At 42.9% G+C, this 24,358-nt stretch overlaps 1 protein-coding gene and 1 non-coding gene across 2 annotated transcripts in view; one reads left to right on the plus strand and one right to left on the minus strand.

Moving 5' to 3' along the window:
* The first annotated feature begins 722 nt into the window (after positions 1 to 722).
* Positions 723 to 24,358, plus strand: part of ADGRA3 (adhesion G protein-coupled receptor A3) — a 98,644-nt gene continuing 75,008 nt past the window's right edge. Inside the window, exons 1-2 of the mRNA XM_010991045.3 lie at positions 723 to 973; positions 22,580 to 22,651. Of these exons, the coding sequence (XP_010989347.3) occupies positions 723 to 973; positions 22,580 to 22,651 (323 nt within the window). The remainder of the gene's footprint in view (positions 974 to 22,579; positions 22,652 to 24,358) is intronic.
* On the minus strand, positions 17,994 to 18,066 carry TRNAS-AGA (transfer RNA serine (anticodon AGA)). Its single transcript has one exon. It is a non-coding gene; the product is annotated as a tRNA-Ser (tRNA).

Raw genomic sequence — 24,358 nt, forward strand, 5'->3', positions numbered from 1 at the left:
TCTCCTTTCCTTTCTCCGAGGAAATTCAGCCCTGCTCTTCTCCCGCACTCCAAGCCCGGGGCCAGGGCTCTTAGGGCGGCTCTCAGGGGCGCATAGTACGGCTTTGTCTGGAGGGCGGTTGGCGTGCGGGATAGTGGCCACCGTGGCTGGAGTTTGGACTAGAACTTTCTTCCGCCCTCCGCACGAGTTACCGTACCCCCGCGGTCCCCACAACTCCTGCCCGGAGGCGGGGCGCGCAAGGGGTCGGGGGTCGGGCCCCTGGGCTGGCGGGCGGCGCAGGGCCGGGAGCGCGCGCCTCTTTCCCGGAGCCACGGGCAGCGAGGGGAGAGGAGACGCCGAGGTGGAGGAGGAGGAGGAGGAGGAGGAGGAGGAGGGGAAGGGAAGGGAAGGGGCGGGGGCGGGCGGCAGCGGCGGGCTGGGAGGAACCGCCGCGGGCAGTGGCCGGGGGAGGCGGCGGCGGCGACGGAGGAGGAGGAGGCGGTGCTCCCGCCTGTCCGTAGACCGGCGCTGGGACCTGCGCGGCCGTGACCCCGCGACTCCCCGGTGGCCGAGCGCAGCCACAGCGGACAAAGGAGCATGTCGGCGCCGAAGAGGGCGCGTCCTCTGGCCGCCATGAGGCTCCGGGCGCCGCCGGGCCCGCACCGCGCTCCCGTCCGCCCGGGCGCCGGGGCGGCCCGCTAGGCCAGCGCTCCGCCCTCGGCCCGCAGGCCCCGGCCCGCAGCATGGAGCCGCCCGGGCGCCCGCGGGGCCGCGCGCCGCCGCCTCTGCTGCTGCCGCTGGCGCTACTGGCGCTGCTCGCGCTGCTGGGAGGAGGCGGCGGGGCCGCGGCGCTGCCCCCGGGCTGCAAGCACGACGGGCGGCCCCGAGGGGCCGGCAGGGCGGCGGGCACCGCCGAGGGCAAGGTGGTGTGCAGCAGCTTGGAGCTCGCGCAGGTCCTGCCCCCGGACACGCTGCCCAACCGCACGGTCACCCTGTGAGTAGCACGCGGGGCGCCACTCTGCCCTCGCGCCCGGTCCCCCTTCCTCCCTCCTGGCGCTTTCCCGTCGCGCCGCTTCTCCCTGTGCGCCGCTTGGAAGAGGGTCCCGCCGGCATCCCCGCGCCTTTGTGGGAAGGAAGCTGCAGGCGGGGGATGGTGGTGGGGGAAGACCCGGTGGGCTCGGCCTGGGCGCACTTCTGGGGCGGGCCAGCGAGTGTGCCCTCGAGCCCCCTCCCAGCTCCGCCAGTTTGCAAAGTAAAAGTTTTAGGGTTTCCTGGTGCGGTCCCGGCGCAGCGTTGCGGTCGCAGCGCGGTGCCACGTGAGGATGCAAATAAACATGCTCTCGACGGAGTTAAAGCTCATTCATCCCGTGCTTGGGCGTCCAGAAACAGTGCTCTGCTAGAAGCACCGGTGCTTCAGCTTCGTGCACGTTAAGTTACTTAGGCGCTAGTTTGCAGAATACTACACGAGGACCTTGAACGGCCCTGTGTGGGATCCCCGATTCCCCAAGGCTGTTTCCTTTGCTTTTGCACTCTTAGTTGTATGACAGTTATAGAGCACCTTTTAAAATCGAGTTATTTTTAAGGGGCAGAAATACATTTGAGACGAAGTCGTGCACCTCCTAGCCCTGTGTTCTTGTGTGTGAGCGCTCGTCTTTAAAACTCGGGAACCTCGGAATTGGAAACTGGGAGTTTGTTGAGCCGTCCAACTCAAGGGACTTAATTTGCGGATTGAGTTTCCACCTGGAAGAAAAAGTTTTTGGTCTTCTAACTCTGCTACGATTCACCGTCCAGTTTTGCAAGCGTGGTTCTGCCAACTGTAGCTAAATCTTTGGCCCCAGTGACTCTTGATTTTATTCTCTGAAAGATGAATTGGTTTGGAAAAGTTTGAGAGTGTTTCTAGTGGATATTTTGTCGATCTGAAATATGAGCCCCTCGGCGCCGTGTTCCTCTGTGATGTTTTGGTTGGTTTCCTAAAAAAGAATCAAGGCTGCCGCTATGAAAACATGAAAGTCAGGGGGGCAGCATGACCCGTGAAAAAACTTAAAATATGGTTTTTAATTTAACCCTAATTAAGCAGGACTTAATGGTAAATAAGTATACATTTAATTACTAACACCTTTGTTCTTTATTTCCATTTGTTTGAATTAGGAAAGGTTTGACACAGGAAAATTATGTGTTTCTGTTTATGGAGGCCTGAAAATGGTAAAAGAGTTTTTGTTTCCTTTGACTCCTTTACCAGCACTTGACCATTTGGTAGTGGCAGCAGCTGTATTTATTTCTTAGCCAGGTTCTTTGAAGTGGAAATTTTGGGTATGGGACCTTAATTACAGCCTGGAGTCAAGTGGAGACAACCTTTGTGTTGGCAATATCCCTTGTAACTCTGAAGAAATTAGTCATCATACATTTGAGTTCTGGACCAGTGGCGGTTCAGCTGATTCAAGTTTAGGTCGAGTTTTTCTGAATTGTCAACAGTTCTAGCTGGATTAAACCAACTATTTGTAAATTGTTGATTTTATGGAGAGGGAAGAGTTGATATTGTAGAAAATTACTTTTCAGCATATTATCAAACTATCTCTGAATTTTCAAGAGCTATTTAAATTTTAAGTGCCTTTGAAATGTCATTTTAATCCAGTTTTTTTTTGCACCTAAAAGCTCTTTAGATAAAAGTAAAATTGATAAAATTTATTTAGTAAAGGAGAAGAAATTATAATTTAAGAATCAAGTAAAGCTAATGTTCTAGATGAAGTGAGTTGAAGGATATCAGTCCTGTTGGAGGGTGTTCTGGGCCAGTTTCCTCATTTTGCTAGGGAATAAATCAGAGGGTCATGATGGATAAGAGATTTGCCCAAGTTCCCATAGTGAAGGCATGAGGAGGGCCCATGTCTCAGATTCCTGCCCTGTGATTCAGATGCTTTCTCATCCTGAACCCTTGCTTTCATCTTCCGTCTTAGTTCAACCCAGTTTTTGTTGAGTGGTTCCGAGGTCGTAGGCAGCACGCTGAGGTTTGGACTGGGTATTAGTTTCCTAGGACTGTGGCAAATGACCACGAATCTGATGGCTTCAAGCAACAGATTTCTCTCACAATTCTGGAGGCAAGAAGTCTGAAATCAAGGGTTTCAGCAGGGCCACGCTCCCTCTAAAGGCAGAATCCTTCCTTTTTTCTGCTTCTGACATTCTTGGCTTGTGGCAGCCCATCTCCAGTCTCCGCCTCTGTCTTCACATGGCCTTCCCTGTATGTGTTTCAAATACTCTCCTTTCTTGTAGAGGACACCAGTCATTGAGTTTAGGATCCACCCGAAGTCCAGGATGATCTCATCTAAAGATTTGTAATTTAGTTACATCTGCAAAGACACTCTTTCCAAACAAGGTCAGTTTCAGAGATACTAGGGTTTAGAACTTGGACATACAGTTTGGGGAGACACTCAATTTTCACTACAGAATATAGGTTAAAAACATGGTCTGTCTTCTCCAGGAACTAACAGGTATTTGGGGAGAAAGATTCGTGAATACATCTCAGAACAGTATGGTAAACGCTCAAGTATCAGAGGCACAAATAGCAACAGGAACCCAGAGGAGGGCAACCACAGCCTCTTTGGGGGCATAGTTGGTGGCATCGAGGATCAGAGGAGGGTCCAGAGCCAATTTGAGAAGAATGAGAAAGATAATGGTAAAGAAAGTGGTGAAGAAGTCAGGGGATGGAAGCTGGGAGCCCCCAGCAAGCCCATGGGCATGAAGATGATTGCCTTGCGATGTAGTTAATGTGGCTGGAGAGTCAAGGGCATGTGTCCAGTGCCTGGAGTGGGGACAGGGCTATGTGGGCAGGTCAAGGACAGTCAAGCTGTCTGGTGGTTTGAGTTTTAATTCTTTAGGTGTGGCCACGCGTTTTCTTTTCTTTTTTTTCTTTTTCCTTTTTCTTTAATAATGAAAAATAAGCCTCTTTGTACTTAGTAGATGAACTGGACTTCAATGTAGCTTAAAGCTTAGATCCTTCAACTATTTTAGTGAACAGCACGTATTTCCATAGCCATGTTTCTAGAGAGGTCTGGCAGAAACCCACAGCTTGACCACCCTTGGTCCTTGAATCTCATGTAGCCTTTTGTATTAAAGGATTAAATTCCATTTATTATTTTTATGCACAAATATTGAACTGCATTTAATGTTTTCCTTGGAAATACATTTACTCTATTCCTGTGTTTTACATGAAATGCTCAATATGAAGTTTTAAAAATTCTGAGGACATCAGTGGTAGAAAGTTTCACAGGTTTAGTCCTGCTTTTCCAGATGTTAGTGTTTACCCCACGATGCTATATGGTGATTCCAGATAAAGGGGTTTTAAAAATGATTTTTTGATTTGTTAAGTAACTTTGGGACAAAGTCCAGATTTTTCTCAGACTATTTAACAAACTAAAATATGTATGAGTTTTGGTTTTTACTTTATAAAATATTGCTGATAGCAGAGAACTGATAATTGGATATTACCAGCTCAGCGCCAAGTACACAAAAAGAAGTGCTTGTATGGTTCCGAAACCTAAACCTGGTTGGAGAGATTTGCACCAAAGCGAAGCAGACATCTAGGGAACAGTTACAGAATTCTGTAACTAAGTAATAAATCCTGTACTGCTGATTATTTAAATACTTTAGGAAGTCTGAAAAGAGCAGTGGGGCTGGGGGTGCATTGGAAGATTTTTAAATTTTCCTGAAGAAGTTAGGATTTGAGCATGGCCTGAGGGGAGGAAAAGATGGGGTTGAGTCGGGGGAGAGGGCATTCCAGAGTTACAGTGATGGGTGGTGATAGACTGGCCCTACTGCAGTGGAGAGAGGGTTTTTGGAACCACTGGTCTGTCCACAGTATTTAAAGCATGGGTCTGGCCGAGGTCAGGGAGGGAAGAATATACCGATGGGAGGAGGAGGGGGCCAGACCGAAGCTCCCTGGAGCAGTGGCGGAGCCTGAGAAGAGGAAGCTTCTGGTGAGGTGGGGGCAGCAGCTGGGCAGTATCTGGTCGTCATAAAGCCAAGAGAAGTTCAGGTCTGAAGACAGGAGTGGGCGCCTCAGTTGAGAGATGCTGAGAATCAGGAACAGTAAGACCAAGCTGGACCTGACAGCCTGCCACTTCGGTACCCTCCAGGGACCAGAGGCCGCAGAAGGCAGGTTGGGGTGGATTGAGCAGGGAACAGGGTGAGGATGGTGGTAACAGCACCCTGATGAGGAGGAAGTTTGCTGTGAAGGGAAGAGACTATTAGTCACACCTGAATATGGTTGGGGATAGTTGGGGGGAGGGAGAAATGGATGCTAGAAGGCAAGATGGGATGGGAGCTGAAGCACCATGAGGGGGCTGGCTTTTGACAGAGCAGGGACATTCCATCCCCACGTGGTGACAGGAGGGAGCGTGGGCAGACAGGCAGACAGGTGGGGTGAAGATGGCCTTCCTGCCCCATGGCTTTTATTTTCTCAAAGACCTGGAGGCAGAGTGGGGGGGGGGGGTGCGTAGGTGGTGTGAAGGGCGAGGTAAAGAGGAGTGAAGTCCTTCTGAAAAGGGGGAGCGGTGAGTGACCATCCTGGGGATTGCGGAATGTCACCGGGGTGGAGTTGTGTCCATTTTTGCTTGTGATCAAATCCAAAGGGAGATGGTTGGCACAGTGATTTCTCTCCCGCCACTTTCAGTTTAGAGATGAGAACGGGTGGGATTAGCCAGTTGGCTTCATTGCCAGGTGAGCGCAACAGAGGGAGAGAAGGAGCAAGGTGATTTTAATGAATAGACTCGAAAGTTAGCCTGAATTCCTGTGGGTCAAGGATAAGGTTTTTATCTTTGAATTCAAGGTCTTCTTTTCCTCTGGAGCCGTATTTCCCAATACTCAGCACAACTTTTCTTCCCTACGCACGTCGATTGAGGCACTATTAATATTGTAAGCACAGTGCTGAGTGCTAAGGATTCAGAGATAAAGTCTTTCAGGTACCATGGAACTTGCAGTCCACCTTGGCAATCAGTGCTAGGCTGACTCCCCCGTTTCTTGTGACTGCATCCCACCTCATGTTTGCTTACATTACTGCAGCTGTCATACTGTTTGGAATTATTTAATTGATAGTCCTCACTCTCTTACCAGATTGTAAATTTTTTTTTAAATTGAAGTATAGTTGATTTAGTTGGATATACAACACAGTAATTCAATATTTTTATAACTTTAAATGGAGTATAATCTATAACAAAAGAATGGCTATATTTCTCTGTGATGTGTCATATATCCTTGTTGCTTACTTATTTTTTACACAGTAGTTTGTATCTCCCAATCCCCTAACCTTATCTTGCCCATCTCCCCATTCCCTCTCCCTACCCATAGCCATTAGTTTGTTCTCTGTATCTGAGAGTCTCTTTTTGTTTTATTTACATTCCTTTGTTTTGTTTTTTATATCCACATATTAAGTGATGACCGAGTATTTTTCTCTGTCTGACATTTCTCTAAGCATAATACTTTGTAGGTCCATCCACCTTATTGCAAAGGCAAAATTTCTTTTTTATGTCTGAGTAATATTCCATTGTAAATATGTACTACATTTTCTTTGTTCATTCATCTGTTGATGGGCACTTAGGTTGCTTTCATATCTAGGCTATTGTAAATAGTGCTGCTATGAACATTGAGGTGTATGCATCTTTTTGAATTAGTGCTTTTGTTTTCTTCAGATATATTTTTGTTTTCTTCAGGTATATACCTAGCAGTGGAGTTTCTGGATCATATGGTAGTTCTATTTTTAGTTTTCTGAGGAACCTCCACACTGTTTTCCATAGTGGCTGCACCAGATTGTGAACTCTTGATGGTGATATTTATGTCTGTATCCTCAGTGTTTATCACATGAACACTCAGTAAATCTTTGTACAAAGAAGTCCCATTTTCCCCATTATTTTTTTTTCCCCTCAAGTAGGGCTAGGGGAAGAATCTTGCATTATTTTTAACATGGGATGGTGGCTGTATCATCGATAAGCTTTGAGAGCCTTCAAAGAAGAATATCCAGTCTACAAGGTGAAGGCCTAAATTCCCACTCTGCATTTGGTAGTGAAAAGTGTCTCTCTCTTTCCCAGATTAATTTGTTTTTTTTATTCCTCATTTCTTGATCCACTTCCCTCCTACTTCTTGAGAAACTGTCACTTATCTTTTCAGTGTTTTAAGTTTCTCCCCTAATTTGTGATATTTCTCCTTGGTGTATTTAGCCTCTGTTTAAAAATAAAAACAAAAACAAAAAAAACTCCCCTTCCCCAAACCACCCTGTAGCAGCAGCACTTGGGAGCAGCTGCTCTTCCTTCACAATTAAGCTTCTTAGAAAGTAGTGTGAATCCATCCTCTGCATTTCCTTATCTCTTATTTCAGTTTCAGTCCATTGTTGTCTGGTTTTTGCACTGTGCCTTGCCTGGAATCTGCCTGGATTCAAAGATCTTCCATTCCTCCACTGCATGTGTGGTTGTCTTCTGGTCCTTCAGCTTGGTGGTCACCACATCAGTTATCATGCTCACTTAATTACTCAATTTAGGCAGTTTCACATGGTTTGGGCTCAGAAACTCCTGTGAGGAAATGGCTAGCTTGGCTGCATGATCTCCTGCCAAAATAGACCATGAAGAACAGTGCCTCCAGGGGCGTGGTGTGCTTTTTAAGGCAAAGCGCTAAGGAATGGGTGTCGTCCACTCTGAACCAGGATAAACACAGATTGTCTACTTGAGATTATTGCCGACTTAAAGAACCTAGTTAACTGTCTACTATGACTTGATTTTTCAGAGCTCCTTGCTGGGGAAAAAAAAAAGGTATTTAAGTTCTTCCCTCAGGGATAAAGTTGAAAAACTTGTCCATCAACTTAGCTAAAATAGCTTTTAGCAACCATAGACGGGGGCCATGATGTAAGAATTTTGTCAGACTTCCCCTTTTTAAGCTTTATGTTCTCAGGTCCTTGTGTTAGTGTTTCCATCATTTTTCATTTTAGTGTTGAAAGAAACTTAAAATTGCAGGTGCCTTATTGTCACTGCATGCAGCAGAGATGAGAGAGGAATTGTGAAGACCTTCTACACCAAGTCTTAGTACATAGAGTGAGAGTGGATGGTAGCAGCTTGTAAGTGGAAAGGAAAGTGTTCATTTTTCTGTTGGGGTGTCGATAGTAAAGTCAACGTGAAGATCCTGGTCTTCTCATTGTTCTTTGAAGAGAGTGGGGTTTCACAAAACACTCCTTAGCTTTCTGCTGAAGTTAATTTGGTAAATCTGCTGTTTCTACTTCTGATGTAACCTTAAAGGGTCCGTGATTGAGTTGGCTAATGTACATAGTTAAAAACTTTCTTTCTAATGCTAGTTCGACTTTCTGCTAAAACTAGTTTGGTAATTATCTTAAACTACCATGAGTAGTACAAACTAAGGTGTCCATAAAGCCTTCACAACTTGATAGAGTTGACCCTTGAACAACATGGATTTGAGTCATGTGCAGGGGTGCACTTATGCATGAAATTTTATCAGTGGTAAATGCTATAGACTGAGGTTGGTGAATCGTAGATCTGGATTAACTTGTATGCTGAAGGCTGACTATAAATTATGCTCGGATTCTCGACTTGGTGGAGGGCCCTAACCCCCATGTTGTTCAGTGGTCAACTGTATATAAGTGCCCTTAACTGATCTACAAGTTCTGATGGCAACCAGCGTTGTGACATATATCATGTGCCATACTGTGCCAAGTGCTCTGCATACGCATCTCAGTTGTTAAAGCAACTTCTCCAGGTTGGTGGTGTCTCTATTTTTTCAGGTGTGCCAACTGAGTGTGGACAGGTAAATTGGTTCTCTCCAGTTGCACACTTGAGGCTTCTGGCCCAGGACTGTGGCCTTTAGGCCTGTAAGTCTCACTGTTACTAGGTCCATAAAAGTCACAACGTGAATGCTCATTTTGGCAGTAGGGGTGGGGGTAAGACTTTGAAGAACAAAAGATACAGGGGACTTGTTTAAACCATTTCTTTAGAGCTGGCTGATGGATGTGGAAACAAAGGAACTTGGAATCTTTACCTGGTACTTGTTTTGCTGTTCAGCTAACTCAGGGAGGAAGTTTAACATCTTGTTTTGCTGTTACCAGGGGACCTGGGCGTCATACTTAGGACCTCAGTGTGGTATTGATTATTCCGGAGTCCTCTTACCTGCATTCTTGAGATTGAAATTTTGGTCCTGGAGTAATCAATGACCTTTCTCAGTCATAGCTGCCGTATTAAGATGAAAGGAATAAGGACATCATAGGGCGCAGGTGCGTTTTTGGTAGGTCTGCATGGGAAGTGGAAAGAACCCATAAAGCTCTTTTTAGGGACCACTGACACCTGCCTGTCAAAGCTGAGTCTGGGTAGGCAGGGAACTGGCATTCCTACCCCTTATTTGATACAGATGACCGGAAAGGAGGATACAGGGGAAATAGCAATGAGTCTGAATGGATACGGAGGCTCACATCAGCTTTGCTGCCAAGTAGAATGGTGACCCTTGGCAAATCATAATTTTTATGGCTCTCGCTTTCCTGAAGAGTAAAATAGGGCTTTGCATTAAATTATCTTTAAGGTTTTTTTTAGCTGCTGAAATTCAAGGTTACTGAGATAATTTTTAAAAATCCAGAGCTTATATGCACATTTAATGAAGCTCAGATTGTTGTATTAGAGGGCACTCATCGCAATATAATAGTAACTCAGTGCCAGGGCTGTTTGCTGGGTGGGTGTTGGGTCTGTTCAGTCCTTAGCACCTGGCCTGCCTGGTTCTCCAGCCCGCAGACCTCTTCCCACCCATCTTAGGCTAACTGCCCCTCAGTTACTGGCTGGGCCATGCCCTCATTCCCTAGGGCTCATCCCAGCATCCGCAGGACCTTGTGCTTTCATCCTGTTAACTGGATTTTTTTTTTTTTTTTTTTTTTTTTTTTGGTCCCTGAGTTCCTGTGTGAGATCTGACCCCTTGATGAGCTCTTGTACTAAACCCTGGTTGTCTCTTTGAATAGCCCATTCTTTCCTCTGTCCCAAGAGTATAGAGTATTAGACCCCAGCTCAGTGAGGCCACCAGCCTGCTTATCTGAGTTATCACAGGAATGTACAGGGTGTTCATAAAGTTTAGGAACATAGACTTTTTTTTTTTTTTTTTTTTTAGCAAAGTGAAGTTGCCTTTCATGACTTTACAGATACAAACACAGTGCATTTTCCCGTCTATTTGCAGACCTTATGGATACCCTACGGATTCTGTGTTGTGCAGTCATTTCGGCTGCCTGCGTGCTCCCCCACCCTTGACTGCTTTGACCATCTGACCACATGTTTATTACAAATCCTTGGTGCCACTGTTCTGGCTGATTCTGTTTCACAGCACTTCCCTGTTGACTCTCTACACATAACACACTCTAGTGGGCAGGCCAGTTCCTGGTCATGATTCCTCCATCAGCTGTTAAAAAATACATTGAGGTAGTAACTGCCTATGAGAGAATTTCTGCAATAGAACCAGCGTGGCAAATAGATTTCTTGAATGATGGCACCTATGAATGGGGAGGAGCCACAGGAGTGTTGCCTGAGCTTGTCAGGAAAGTACCAGAACTGACTCCTGACCTGGCATGGGATGGGGAGGCGGGGGCACACGGGCTGCTGTATGCCAACAGCCCTGGAAGCCCGAAATTCTGTTAATCACTGGATTAATTGTTTGGTTTCTTACAATCTTAGGGTTACGTGGCTTTTTGTTCATATCAGGGTTCTTCTCTGTGCAATATACTTTAGAAGAGTGGCTCAGTCACCTACATTTACAAAGGTCTCAGGAGATTTCTTACCAGTAGGATTATTTCAATTCTGTGCTTAGTAGTAAGCACAATCCTTGTCAGAAATAATGATTTCACTCTTCGGTGATAATTTCCAGAATGTGCTGAGTATCTTTTGATAGCACTGGCACCTAGCACTTGGACCAGCTGCCTAAGGATTTGGGGGAGATTGTATTGGAAAATGCTGGTTCCCATGTAGTAAGAACCTCCTACGACTTGGTGAGAAAAGACAGGTGATCTATTTAGAAATACGGGCCAACAGTAATAGGTAATGTTTGCTGAATGTGCCAGGTCCTGTTGTAAGTGGCTTAAGTGTTAGTTGATTGTTGTAGTTCCCTGATGAGGCCATTATTATTATGATCCCTCTTTTGTGCCTGAGCAGGTGGGGCAGAGAGCTCATTAATTTCCCTGAGGTCACCCGGGCAGTAAGTGATGGAACCAGGGTTTGAGCCGACAGTCTGGCTCGAGAACTCAGACTTAAAACCGGTGTGTTGTAATGGTCAAAGGGCATTCCAGACCTTCACAGAAAGGGAGCACAAATTCACAATGGGGAATGCAAAGTAAAATCACGGGATACCACTTTTCACTGCTCAGATTCCAGCGTGACTCTGGCAGGAATACCTCACAGGTGATGTGTCTGCTCACTCCCTTCCTCTGTCCACCCCATTCGTGAACTTAGGAGCATCCCCACTATTGGTATCCAAGTTCTCTGCAGCCAGCTGGCACCCTGAGCAGAGGACCCGCTCACTCGGTGCCTGGATTTCTGACCTGCAGAATGGTGTGAATTGATGTTGATTTAAAGCACTCAGGTTGTGGTACTTTGTTATGCAGCAAAAGAAAACTAATACAGACCTTTGAGAGATTGTCTCTGTTTAAAGGATTTCCCCTTCCTGTCTGCCCTTTAAATTCCTATTCATTTTTTTTTAACAACAAAGATTAGAAATGTTTCCCTTCATCACCCTTATTTTAGCAACATTTAAAACTCTGTGCTCCCTTGGAATCAGTTATGCACCCGTCTTGTAGCACTTCAATACTGAGAGCCGTCTGTTGTATTAGTTCTTAAGGTCTATTTTTGTGTCCTTTAATGGCACTCTCAGCACATAGTAGGTGTTCAGATATATTCTCAATGCGTAGTAGGTTTGTCATGAATATCAGCTTAAAAATCAGACTCAAAATCCTAGAAGAACCTCGGTATGGTCCCAGGAGAAAGCTCTCTATTTGATTAAAAAAACAAATAAACTTGCTTTAATTGTATTCATAAATATTGTGTCGAGTTTTTTTTATGATCTTACAGACACCTTGAAAAAGGGGCTCCCTTTTCTCATTGAGCTGATGTGTTCATTAGATAACATGAAGTGTTCTTTAATAAACAATTTTTCATTTTTAGGTGTTTTCAAAAGATAGTATGACATTAAAAAAAATTTAGCTTTTCTTAACCAAATGCTATTTGATTATATGTGAACTAATTCTAAAGCAGAAAAATAGATAATTTCCTTTTTATTTATAAAGCTACTGAATAAAGAATCTGAAATAATTATACAAAAAAGCAGACCTTCTAAAAAAAAAAAAGTCAGGTCTTTGATAAAAATGCCTGGGAACTTGAATGATTATTTAATGAACAATTTGAGTAGCTAAGGGTGACCATATGCCCAGGTTGACACCTGTTGTCTTGGTGTAATTATTAATGCGAATGTAAGCATCAAGTGTCTGGTGACAAATTATATTGTGACCGTGTAATAGTGTGTTAGCTGTTGATATCTTTGGCTTGCTGTCTAATTTAAAAAAATTGTACACTGTGCAGAGATTGAAGTTGGAAGTACTCTCGCTTACAGCTTCACGAAGGCAGGCTAAGTATACTGAACTCTCCCCCAATTCACCAAATCCATGCATTATTGAATAAAGCCAGTTAAGAGCTTTAAAATGTTGTCAGTTGGATTTTGTTGTTTTTATAGTCCCAGGCCAGAGAACAGAACCACAACTTCCTGCCGGCAGGCCCAGCGTGCATCCCTTGTTTTGCGTTTGGGGGTTGGATGTTGGGCCAGGATGACTACAGCACTTAGGAGTGGGTGTGCTCAGGGACACCTGATTGTTTTACAGGGAGCCTGCAGCTTTAACTTGGGTTGACCTATGACACATTCTGTTTCAGCAGGCACCCTTGTGGTTAGACGTCATCATCCTGTTAAGTGAGAGGTGGTTTGAGACTTTTCTCTGGGTTTTGGCAACTTCGTAAAGGGAAAGGCTAGCCTCCCTGCATGAGGGATGGGGTGGGCTAGACACCAAACCCGGCCCCCCAGGCATTCAGCATCCAGAGGGGAGGCAGGAGAGGAAGGAGGCCTCCACTTTTAGGAAATGGCTCCTTTGCAACCCCCTCAGTGGATATACATTGAACCACACTTGTTTACTTTTTCTCCTTCCCTTCCAAATTTCTGCGGAAAAACGACAGAAGAAACATAAAAATATGAACAGACCCGTAACTAATGGGGCTGGAAAATGACAAAGGTGCTGCCGTGTTCCAGAAGCATGGAGGATGCTGTGGAATAAATAAAACAGATGGGATCAGGTTGTTGGGGAAACTGCCCAGCAAAGGAACTTACAACTCCATAGAGACAAGAGCAGGGATAACTCAACTAATGCATTTTCTTAACAGGGTCCTGGAAGAGTCCCAAGAATTGAAACTATAGGGAGAGGCAGGGGGCGGGTGAGAGAATGCTTCGCCGTGACCAATAGCCCTGGAACAGCTGCTGCAGCTCCGCTTCCCTTGAGTTGGGCTCAGAGGGCTTGGTGGTAGGGCTGCCTCTGCGACAAAGCCCTTAGCTTAGTTTTAAATAAGTTGGGGGACTTGCCGGGCAGAATACCGGTGGGCGACTGTAGCCGGAAGGAGAAGTTGTCGGGGACTGGAGGTTTCTCTCGTGTCCCTACCTTCTGAGGATGTGGGGCTTCTGTACCTCAAAATAAGGGCACTTTGTTCGCCTCCCTTTCCTACCCACTCCCCATCATTTTCATGTGGGCAAGAGAAACCTTTTTCATCAGTCCAGACCCCCGTCTGTCAGTATGAGCAGGCAGCCGTGGGTCGTCAGCGTGCGAGAGGAGATCCACAGAATGATGAAGGAAAGATAATACAGGAAACAGCTCATTCCTGGTCTCAGACCCAAGAGCACAGCAAATCCACAAAGCAGGGGCTGGCGAGGGGAAGGAGCTGGTGAGCAGAGGAGGCAGTCTGGTGGACCATGCCAGCTAAGGGCTCTTTGAGCTTGGGGTCCACAGCAAAATGGGAACGCTACGGACCGAGAAAATTCGTGGTCTAGAAAATGGAGCCGAGGAGTTCTTCCAAAATTGAAAGCAAACGGTTTAAGAATTTTGAAGCATAATTAAGAGATGGTGGAGACCTAGTATCCAACTAAGAAGTGGATGGAGAAGGAAAAATCCGGGTGTTTGATTCTTCGATGCCATCAAGGGTCAGATGCCTGTTTCCAAACAGCTTTTCAGTGAGGGCGCTGGTGTCTCTAATAATGCACATTTATTTTTCCCACTCCATGAAATATCACTTCCTCTTAAGTCAACACCCAGCCTTCTCCTTTAGAGTTCTTCTGAATCACTTGACCATTCTCGTTAGGCAGAGTGTCATTGTAATACAAAGCTTTTTATTGGAATATAGTTTCAAACTTACATGACAGTTAAAAGAATAAGAATAATGGGTGGAACTCTCGTATATTTTATACCAGGATTTGCCAGATTTTGCTATTAATAACATTTTACCCCTTTATCAGTTTTTCTGTGTGTATACGATAAATGTATTTTAAGACATTTAACAGCGTGATGCATATAAACCACTGAGCTTTTTATAAAAGTGAATTTGAGTTTTTCTTTTGCATCTTTAGTCTTGGCAATATGATTTGGATCTCTATAAAGAATATTAGGGTTTTGTTTTTACTTTTTACTTGGTTAACCTAACAATCCCCTATCCCCCCCCCCATTTCATCACGTGTCACTGGAAGTTTAACAGCCTCTCTTATAAATTAGCTGGCAGCTTATGAGAGATGGGAGCTGCTTCAGTGCTAATTCTCCATGACACATGAATGAATCCCACCAGCCTCTCCTAAATGTTAAATTCTGAGAGATTTAACATTTCTACTGCTTTTAATTCCGCTGACTGCCATATAATATGCAGTCTTCTATTACACAACTTTTTATTTCAGTGCTGTATCATAGTGAAACCTTAATGTATAAACATTAAGCCGTAATTAAGGATCCAGATTTAACATTCATCCACAGTTTGTGTATTTGCCAGCAGTGACAACTACTGACAAATTCATGACTTATTCCTTTTCTTAGCAGCTGGATGTGTCTTTTGAGATCCATTTTAAGATGGTCCTAATTTTAGAAGGGTTAAAATGTGGAAAAAATATCTTAAGTTTTATTACAATAGTGAAGAAAACTAGACATATTCTGGTAAATTTTTTGATTCCCCCCAGCTTCTTTTTTGTTGCCCCCCTACAAGCCTCAGAAAGAAGAAATGAGTGTGGAACTGAGATTTATACTTCTCATGTGAACCACTGGATGCCAGGACACTGGAGATGCTGTATCATTAATTCCTGAGGGAGGGATCTTTGAACATAGAACCTTCAACCCAGCCGTATTTTTATTTCATTCGTTTGTTGAACAGATATGTGGGCATCTTGTCAGCTGGATCGTCTGGGAAGCACATGCCAGAGTGGAGTTAGTAAGATGTTTATTTGGGGAAACAGCTGTGAAAAATACAGGGAGACAAAGCAGAAGGGAATGTGGAGAGCATTTCGGTTGGGATGCAGGTGTGGTGCCTGTGAAAGAGGGGGGTGGAGGAAGGACGCTGAGGGTAGGACAGGCCTCAGACTGCGGCAAAGCTGTATGAAAGTCTTGGCCAGCCCAGCAGGAAGCTCTGGTGCAGAGACAGACCATCGGGGAGTCTGTCCTGTCCGGGAAAGGAGAACCCCCTCATCCCTGCTGTGCTCAGTCATGGGCTGGCATTCCCTGGAAAGTGGGTGGCCTCTGTTTGGAAACTGAGGCTGGTCCTCTGGACAGCTGCAGCTGGAGCGTTCAGCTCCCTGCTCTCCTGCGCAGGGTCTTTCCGGAAGGGAGATGTGAGTGGCGTGGTGGTGCACCTCCGCAGCCACAAGGGTCACTCATGCATCAGGTGCTGTTTGAATCCTCACTCACTACCTGGTTCCAGTGTGAACCTGGGCAAGTTACCGAACTTGTAAATTTTTGTTGTTATTGTTTTAGAGAAAATAGTAGTACCAGTTTCACAGTGTTCTTGTGAGCAGTGAACGAGTGTCTATCACATGAAGAACGGCTCACACATTCACCACCACGTTCTTTTTTTGTGGCAATGCGGTGGCAGTCAAGATGGAAAAGATCTCCACACTTTATGGTTTCTACCTGGTCATGGGAGACACGGTAAATAGACAAATACCACAGTAATTTCAGATAATGAAAAGTGCTGTTAAAACAAAATATAGCAGACAGAGTGAGGGTACATTTTTTTTGACACACACGGACTGAAGCATATCATCCAGAATTTTTTCTGCAGGAATGAATGAATGCATCCCATGAACAGAAGGGCACATTGGCAAACAGCCTGGTAATACTTGGGACTTGCTGATGTGTGTCATTGCTGACGGCATGCGGAATTAAATGTGATTTTAAAATAAAGATGATTCAAACCGACAGGGTGTTCTGAAACCCTCTAGATAACTCTTAGCTCTTTCTTGCTGGGAAGAATTAATTTAGAAATTAGCACTTGATTTTCATTTGTCTGAAAACAGAGAACAGGCTAGGGCAGAGTATAGTAAAATAGGAGTCAGCCAACTTTTTCTATAAAGAGCCAGATAGTAAATATTTTAGACTTCCTCGGCCAGACAGTCTGCGTTGGCACTGCTCACGTCTGCCCTCAGAGCATCAAAGCCGTCGTAGACAATGTGGGAACAAATGGGCATGGTTGTGTTCCAGTGAAACTTCAGGAATGTTGAAATTTGAATTTCATAGACTTTTCATGTGTCATAAAATATTATTCTTTTGGTTTTCTATCAACCATCAAGGAACATAAAAACCATTGTTAGAGCCCGTGGGCTGTCAGGAGGACAGGTGGTGGGTGGGATTTGGCTGCCCCCAGGGAACATGGAGGAGGAACCAGTTTTCATTAGTGGGATAAATGAAGCGAAGCACTAAACATTCACTTCTGAGGGGCTGACGTTTCTGGTTGTCGCTTCTAATGGGTGGCCCTAAAGATTTAGGCCGTGTGCCCGTTGAGGTTAGTGACTCAAAAGCATAGCCTCGCTGTACTGTCTTATTTTTTTTTTGTACCCGATAAAGATGTAGCAATAACAGGCTTTATTCTACGTGAGAAATACAGTACAGAATCAGTTTGCGGTATTATTTGAGCAAATCAGAAGTGTCAAGGGATAGACACTTTTAATAGGTAAATGCATTCCCTCAGTATGCCTCTGGTCCTGCTGTGTGAATACCTGAAGAGCTTCCTCTCCCCCCCATTCTGCATGGTACCGTTTTATGGATGACTTGACTCAAACCTGTATTCCTGGAACCAATCTAAACATCCGGTAATTAGCTCTTATAAACAATAATGCAATGGATAGTTGTGTTATATAAATATATAATTATGTAACATGTACTATATTCTGCACAAGTACAAGTACGTCTTTCGGAGAAACTTCCAGAAGGAGAATTACTGGATCAGATATTATACCTGCACTTGTACTTTTACCTTCCACAGTGATTGTACTAATTGACAGCAAAATATGAGTGGCTGTTTCTCTCTGAATAGAAAATGTGTTACCACATTTTCCCTGATTCTGGTAAGTGATTTATGGTGTCTTATTTTAGTAACTTACATTTCTCTTGTGACTGAAGTTGTATATCCCTTCATGTGATTATGATCCGTTAGTGTTTACTTTTGTTGAACTATCTGTTCGTGGCCTTTGCTGGATTTTTTTTTTTTTTAAGAGCTCTTGATATATTTGGGAAATTAGTCCTTTGTCTTTGATATTCGTTGTAAATATTTGTTGTTTATCTTTTAACATTGTGGTGGATTTAAAAAAATCAAAAAGAAGCTTTTAAAATACACAACATTTTAAAACTTTAGTCCCATTTGCGCCTTTCGCTAGTTCTGGAAGATCTTTGGTTATTATGCTTCTTTTTTGTGGGGACAGGTAATTAGGTTTATTCATTGATTTAGTTATTTTAATGGAGGTACTGGGGATTGAACCCAGGACCCCATGCTTTCTAGGCAAGTTCTCTACCCCTGAGCTATACCCTCCCCTCTAGTCATGGTTCTAAATCTGCCTGCTTTCCATTTTCTCTTTTTCTTTTTCTGAGACTGTCCTTGTTTTCACCTGATCCTCTGAGGATTTCCTTCTCTTCTAGGACACGTGGGTGTAGAGCCCACCCTAATCCAGGAGGATCTCATCTCAAAACCTTTCTATCACACACACCTTTTTCTAGTTAAGGTCACATTTATAGGTTCTGGGGGAACATATCTTTTTAAGGGGCACCATTCATCCCACTATAACCTTATTTGATTGTTTATCTGACTTTTTTTTCCTTCAGGAAATGATAGTGACTTCAAGAATTATGTTCCTAAGTTTGCTCTGAATATTCTTGAAATATATTTTCAGTTCCTCTCAGAAGGCCTTCTGCCTCGCAGGGTGTGGGTGGTGTTAACAGCATTCCGTTCTGGGAGCTGGAATGGCAAACAACTGAGAAATCGTAATGCTAAATTTTTATTTCTTTCTGCTCCATAAACTTTTGATTTTTTTTAAACATGTCTACATTAAGTCTTACTCCTTTTTCCATGTTTCAGCATAAATGATGTGCTGAACTAACTTGGTACTGTGCTAAATGGTAGCAGTGGACATCAGACTCTTCTCGTGTTTAAATTCAAGGGGCATGAGCCCCTAACAGCATTCCTAAGCATTGTCTATAGATCATGGGGTGGTAACGTCATTAGTATGGAACAGAAATGGGTATATATGAGCTTTATAACTTTGGTCAGGTTTTACATTTTTCATTTAGTTACCTCCTAGAAAGTTGGAAATTTCAAAGATGTCAGCAAAAATATTGATTATGAATGGGTTTTCGGTTTATGATGATACATGATATTATGCATTTGCTAGTTCCACAGTGCCCACGTCTCAAAATTGAGTATAAAAGCTGTCTGCAGAGTAGATTTATTCATACTGATCCTGTTTTCTTGCACAAAATCTAACTTAAACACATCAAATAATATGTAGACTGAATATATTAACATGAAGTTGTAAACTGTATTTTTAAGGTTACAGTTATAACTTTTTAAGTGTGATGAAATGCCTTCCCTTTTACTCGCCTCAGTAAAATTTATCATTTATTGTACTAAAGCCTTTATGACTGAGCAAATGACAGTCCTTTTGCTGAAGCAATACTGAGTCTCAATGAATGTAATTCAGTCACCAGCCTGGCAGTTTTTCCCCAAGCTACTTCCCTATTTGGGTTTCATTCTTTATTCAAAAACGAGATAATGTCATGGAGCTTGGTAGCTTGTGTAGTCTTCCTTTATTTCCTTATTTTTGGTTTATTGGTTGTAAATTCTCCATCGTAAAGTTTGTCAGCTTTGCTCATTAAAGCATGAATAATTATAGAAAATTAAAAGAAGCTAGAAGGGTCTTGGTGGTCATTCTGGCCTCATCTTTTCCGTCTTAAAAATAATGAAACAGAAGTCTGCCTAGAAAAGTGAAGTGACTGTCACAAATTAAATCATTTGTTTCTGGTGGGGTCTCAGTGAAAACCTTGGGCTCTAGATATCAGTACTATTCTTTGAGCTACTTTTGGTGTCTGTTAAGTTACAGTCACTACATAAATCTTTGGATGTAAATAAGTGTCTTAAAGTATAAATAAGATATTCTTTACTTCATTGTCTATTTCTAAGATATAATTATATCACAATTAACTCAATTTCAAGCTATACTTAGTAGTTAAAATTCTTGTTTATTATCAGAAAGTATATTTTAAAAGTGAATCTTATTCTAAATATTTGAAAAGATACTGCAAGATTATAAAGAAGGAAAGAGAGTGCGGTGGGTATAGCTCAGTGGTAGAGCACATACTTGGTATGCATGAGGTCCTGGGTTCAATCACCAGTGCTTCCGTTAAGGAAAAAAATTAAAGAAAAAAAAAGAATAGAGACATAGAAACCTCATTACTAAGATAGTGATCATTATGATGTATTTCTTCTAAGTCTTTTTTTTTTTTTTTTTTTTGTCTCTGCATAGATTCTTTTCAGTCAATGGTATCAGTTTTACTGTTGGCTTTTTAACTGATTGTAAGCATTTTCCTTTATCACATTTTCTTTCAAAGCATCCTTTTTTAATAGATGTATAAAATTTTGTTGTTCGGTGTACCTTACAAAAACTGACCTCTATAGTAGCTTCCAATTTTTGTCTGTTATAAATCATGCTTAAATAAGGTCATTGAATATATTTCTTGTCAGATTTGGTAACTTGTTAACTTAGGAAAGCAAGGCTGGTGGCTCTGGATTGCAGACTGCTAGGCTGCTTGGGAAATACGGTTCTAGTGACCTTTGCGGCCATGTCCAAGTCGAGGTTTGCTTTTGCCTCTGTCTACTGCCTCACTTTTAAAAAAAACCTTTTGCAATTTTGACTAGAGAAAATGATATTTTAATTGGAATGTTCTTGATCACCATGTTTTCTTGGTCCCGATAGTTGAAGACTCATCCTTGCCTTAGCAACAGCTTGGAGGAGAGACAAAATACTGCAGAGTAATATACTTTGATTGCAAGATACACGTTGCCTTTAGAAACATTAAAATGAGGGAAGATGTGTATCCTAGAATAGAACTTCAGAGCTTAATACTCACTGAGCGCGTTAGGCATTTGTGCTCTCCTGGATGTTGTATGCTCTTGTTCCCATTTTATGAATGAGGAGCTCTGTCATAGAGAGGTGGGGGGACATGCCCAAGATCAGTGTAACTTAAAAGTAATGAGAGCTGGGCTCCAAGCACAAGGATGCTTGACTTTAGAAGGTCCTATTCATCCGGCAAAAATGCTGTGAAATGTTAATCTATATTAGCGGGATTAAAAAAAAAAAATCCACTTATAGCCAAAGAAAATCAATCAATGTCTACTTCTTGATTGTTTTCATACACATAATGGACTTTTTAAAAAAGAGAGATGTGAGTAGACAGAATGATAATGAATACCTGAAATCTTATGACGCAGGGGTATCCTCTGGTAACATTTGTATATACAGTGTTGCACCCTCCCAGTGGGGGCAGGGGGGCAGCACTCAGCCTTGTACCCAGTGTGAAGAGGGCCCCTGAACTTGTGCAATACCCTGTGTGATGGAGAATTTTCTATCTAAATTGCCAGTAAGTGTGTCTCTTGACTAGTGCTGGTGTGTGTTGAGAAATAGGGGGTTGGAGTGGAGAGGGCCTGCGTTCACATCTGGCTCTGCTATTTGCTAGTGTAATCTAGGGTCATTCATTTAACTCTTCTATGCCTTGGTTTTTTCATTTACCTTGTCTTGATCTCCTCATTCCCCCAAATTAGGGAACTGTAGCATTTTTGCCTTCTGTGTGGAAATTTTTTATTGGCATTCAAGCTGCAAAGGGAGCATAGTTACAAAGCCTAGAGAGAAAGCAAGATCTAGTACCCATGGTCTCTTAGGCAAGTCTTAATGTGGGTAACTTGACTAGGACTTTTTAAAAATCATTTTTGTTTGTTTCCAGTTCATTTTTTTTTTTAAGAATGTCATCCTAATACATGAGGTACAATATTGTAATGTTACAGCAAAGTGTGTTACAGCACAGTGTTACAGCAACCTGGATCCAGGCGAGAGACCAAGCAACACTCGGAGGGTTGGAGAACTCAGGTTTATTACACCAACAGGCCCAGAGGAGTTAACACTCCAAGCTCTGGACCCGGTTTGTAGGTTTACACAAGCTTTTATAGGCTACCAGTCAAGTCTTTGCAACATTTTGCAACATCATATGCAGAGTAGGTGTTAGAAATGGACCAATCAGGAGTGAGCTTTATGCAAATGAGGTGTTACAAATGGACCAATCAGGAGTGAGCTTTGAGAACTAATAGAATCTTAGGGGTAAGTTCCAGTTTCCTAGAAGCAAGCTGTTTTACAGAAGCACAAAAGCGAGATAATGCTGCTGCCAGGCCAGGGAACCAGATGGTGCCGGTGGGAAAGTAGTGGTCCTGCATCGGGGTCCTGCTGGTCTTTATGGGGCTTCCCACCTCAGTAATACTGTGTCTGTGTGTGCAAAAAGCATATTTTCACACATAGAGATTTGTGTAAATTACAAATAGTATTCAGCATTATTGAAATGGTATCTAGAAGATACTGTATTTCTTTAAAAGTCAGTTTTTTGTAAGGTACTTGTTTTGCACTTTTTCTGTTAAGTTTCTAGTTTTTAAATATTCAACTTATGTAAGTTGATTAATTACATAAATGTACATGGCATTTTCTTACTCTGACACAGAACTTAGAGCTATTTTGTGTTGACTTCTCTCCCTTTTAATTTCAAAAATTTTGGTTCAGTGTGACAGGAACGATTTAAGATGTGACAAGATGTGTGAGTTAGCTGTTTCGGGTTGTTTCTCAGAGAAAGAAGCTCCCTTTTTCGTCGGGCATCTCAAAAATTCTTAGGGTAATAAATGACATCTTAGAATACGTCATAGGAATAAACATAACAAGCTAAATTACTTTGATATCAACGGTGTACATATATTAGGTAACTTACTTTTTTTTTTTTTTTTTTTGTCTTTTTTAGGATTCTGAGTAACAATAAAATATCCGAGCTGAAGAATGGCTCATTTTCTGGGTTAAGTCTCCTTGAAAGATTGTGAGTATTCTTTTGTTATCATCTCTTACTGTTATTTTATTTAATGAATTTTCATTGTAAGTCTTTTAATAAACTCCCAACTTTTCAAAATAAAAATTGATTTTTCCCTATGTTTTATTGTGAAACATCTCAAGAGTTGAATTTAAAAAAATAATTTGTTAAAGCAGAGATCAGCAGACTTTTATGTAGAGGACTAGATATGAAATAATTTAGGCTTTGTGGGCCATATGGTCTTTGTCATAGTGACTCAATTATGTTGTCTTGAGAAAGCAGCCGTAGACAATACGTAAAAGAGTCAGTGTGGATGTGACTTCATTTACAAAACAGGCTATGCTCCATACTTTGGTGACGAGTGGCTTTTAAAACCTCAATGCTGTTTTGAAATTCTGTTGTGAAATGTGTATGCCTTATAAGATAGTCAAGTAGAATTTAAAAAACATGTCCGGGGGAAACTTCTAGATAAACTTTGGTATTTTATTCAGCCGTCTTTGAATGTGATAGTTTTGTTTTGCTTAGCAGTGAGGTCTGGTTCTGCTTCTGATCAGGTGGGTGACAAGTAGCACTTACTTTTTGCCTTGGTGAATTTTACACGCTGGATATTTAATTTGGCTATATTCTGAATGCTGTTCTAAGATCCTGTTTCCACTTCCCATATTACTCAGGCATTGAGGATAACATTTCAGATACATCAGGGAGCCAGCCCACACAGCGCGTATCTTCATTTCTGTTGAATGACAGAATTTCCTCATTTCCTTATTTCCCTTTGCTCTGCTTTGCTTTCTCTACTCTTCTGTGGCCTTTCCTTGACCATTTCACTTAGCATCTTCTCCCACAGTTCAACTCCCACAGGACTTGATTGCTTTGATCACAGAGGTGTTATTTAAGCATATGGCATGTAGAGTTCTTCATCCTTTTGTACATGTCTCCGTTCTTTTCGTTGGGATCAAATGTCTTTAAGTTAGATTATATATATGCATTTGCACATACAGCAGTACATTCACATTTTCATATTTATATGTATACCCACACATATATATGCACATATATATGCATACACACACACACACACACACACACACACACATAAAATGATCTTGGCACAGCAGTGCTTAACTCTTAGATTTATTTTCCTGTTTTCATTCAAGTATTCCTGTTGTGTTCTGCACTGTCTAGGTTGCTGGCTACACCTCATTGCCAGACCTTACCTTGATAGGACTGTCCACACATTCCATGGTCACTGGTTCAGGCATGGGCATTTGACTCCATTTAACTGAGTCGAGACTTGCTTGGGGCTTTGGGGAGAGGAATTGCCTCTCCCGTCATCAGAAAAGATAGTTGCACTTCTGATACAGAAGCCACCCTGCTTCTGGCTTGGACGGGAGCTGACACACTGAGGAAGGAGAGTGGGGTAGGCCCCTGGGAGGACCTGGATGAGGCACGACCCCCTCTGGACTTTTGTAGTTGACTGAGGCAGCCCGTTCCCATTCGGGGTTCTGTTCCTTGTAGGAAAAGTCATCCTGCCTGACGGGTATCCTTAGGATGGAGTACATTGTCAGGCCTAGAGGAGGTGCTCAGAATAATTGCAGGATCACTAGGGGGTTCACTTTCCAAAGGAAGGATGACAAGCACTCCAAGGGGTTGAATGGCATCTGCTGTGTTTAGAAACACGAGCTGCTTGGGCACTAGGATTGCCATGGTGGTTCACAT

This window comes from Camelus dromedarius, chromosome 1 (genome assembly GCF_036321535.1).
Source record: "Camelus dromedarius isolate mCamDro1 chromosome 1, mCamDro1.pat, whole genome shotgun sequence".
In the NCBI taxonomy this organism is placed as follows: domain Eukaryota; kingdom Metazoa; phylum Chordata; class Mammalia; order Artiodactyla; family Camelidae; genus Camelus; species Camelus dromedarius.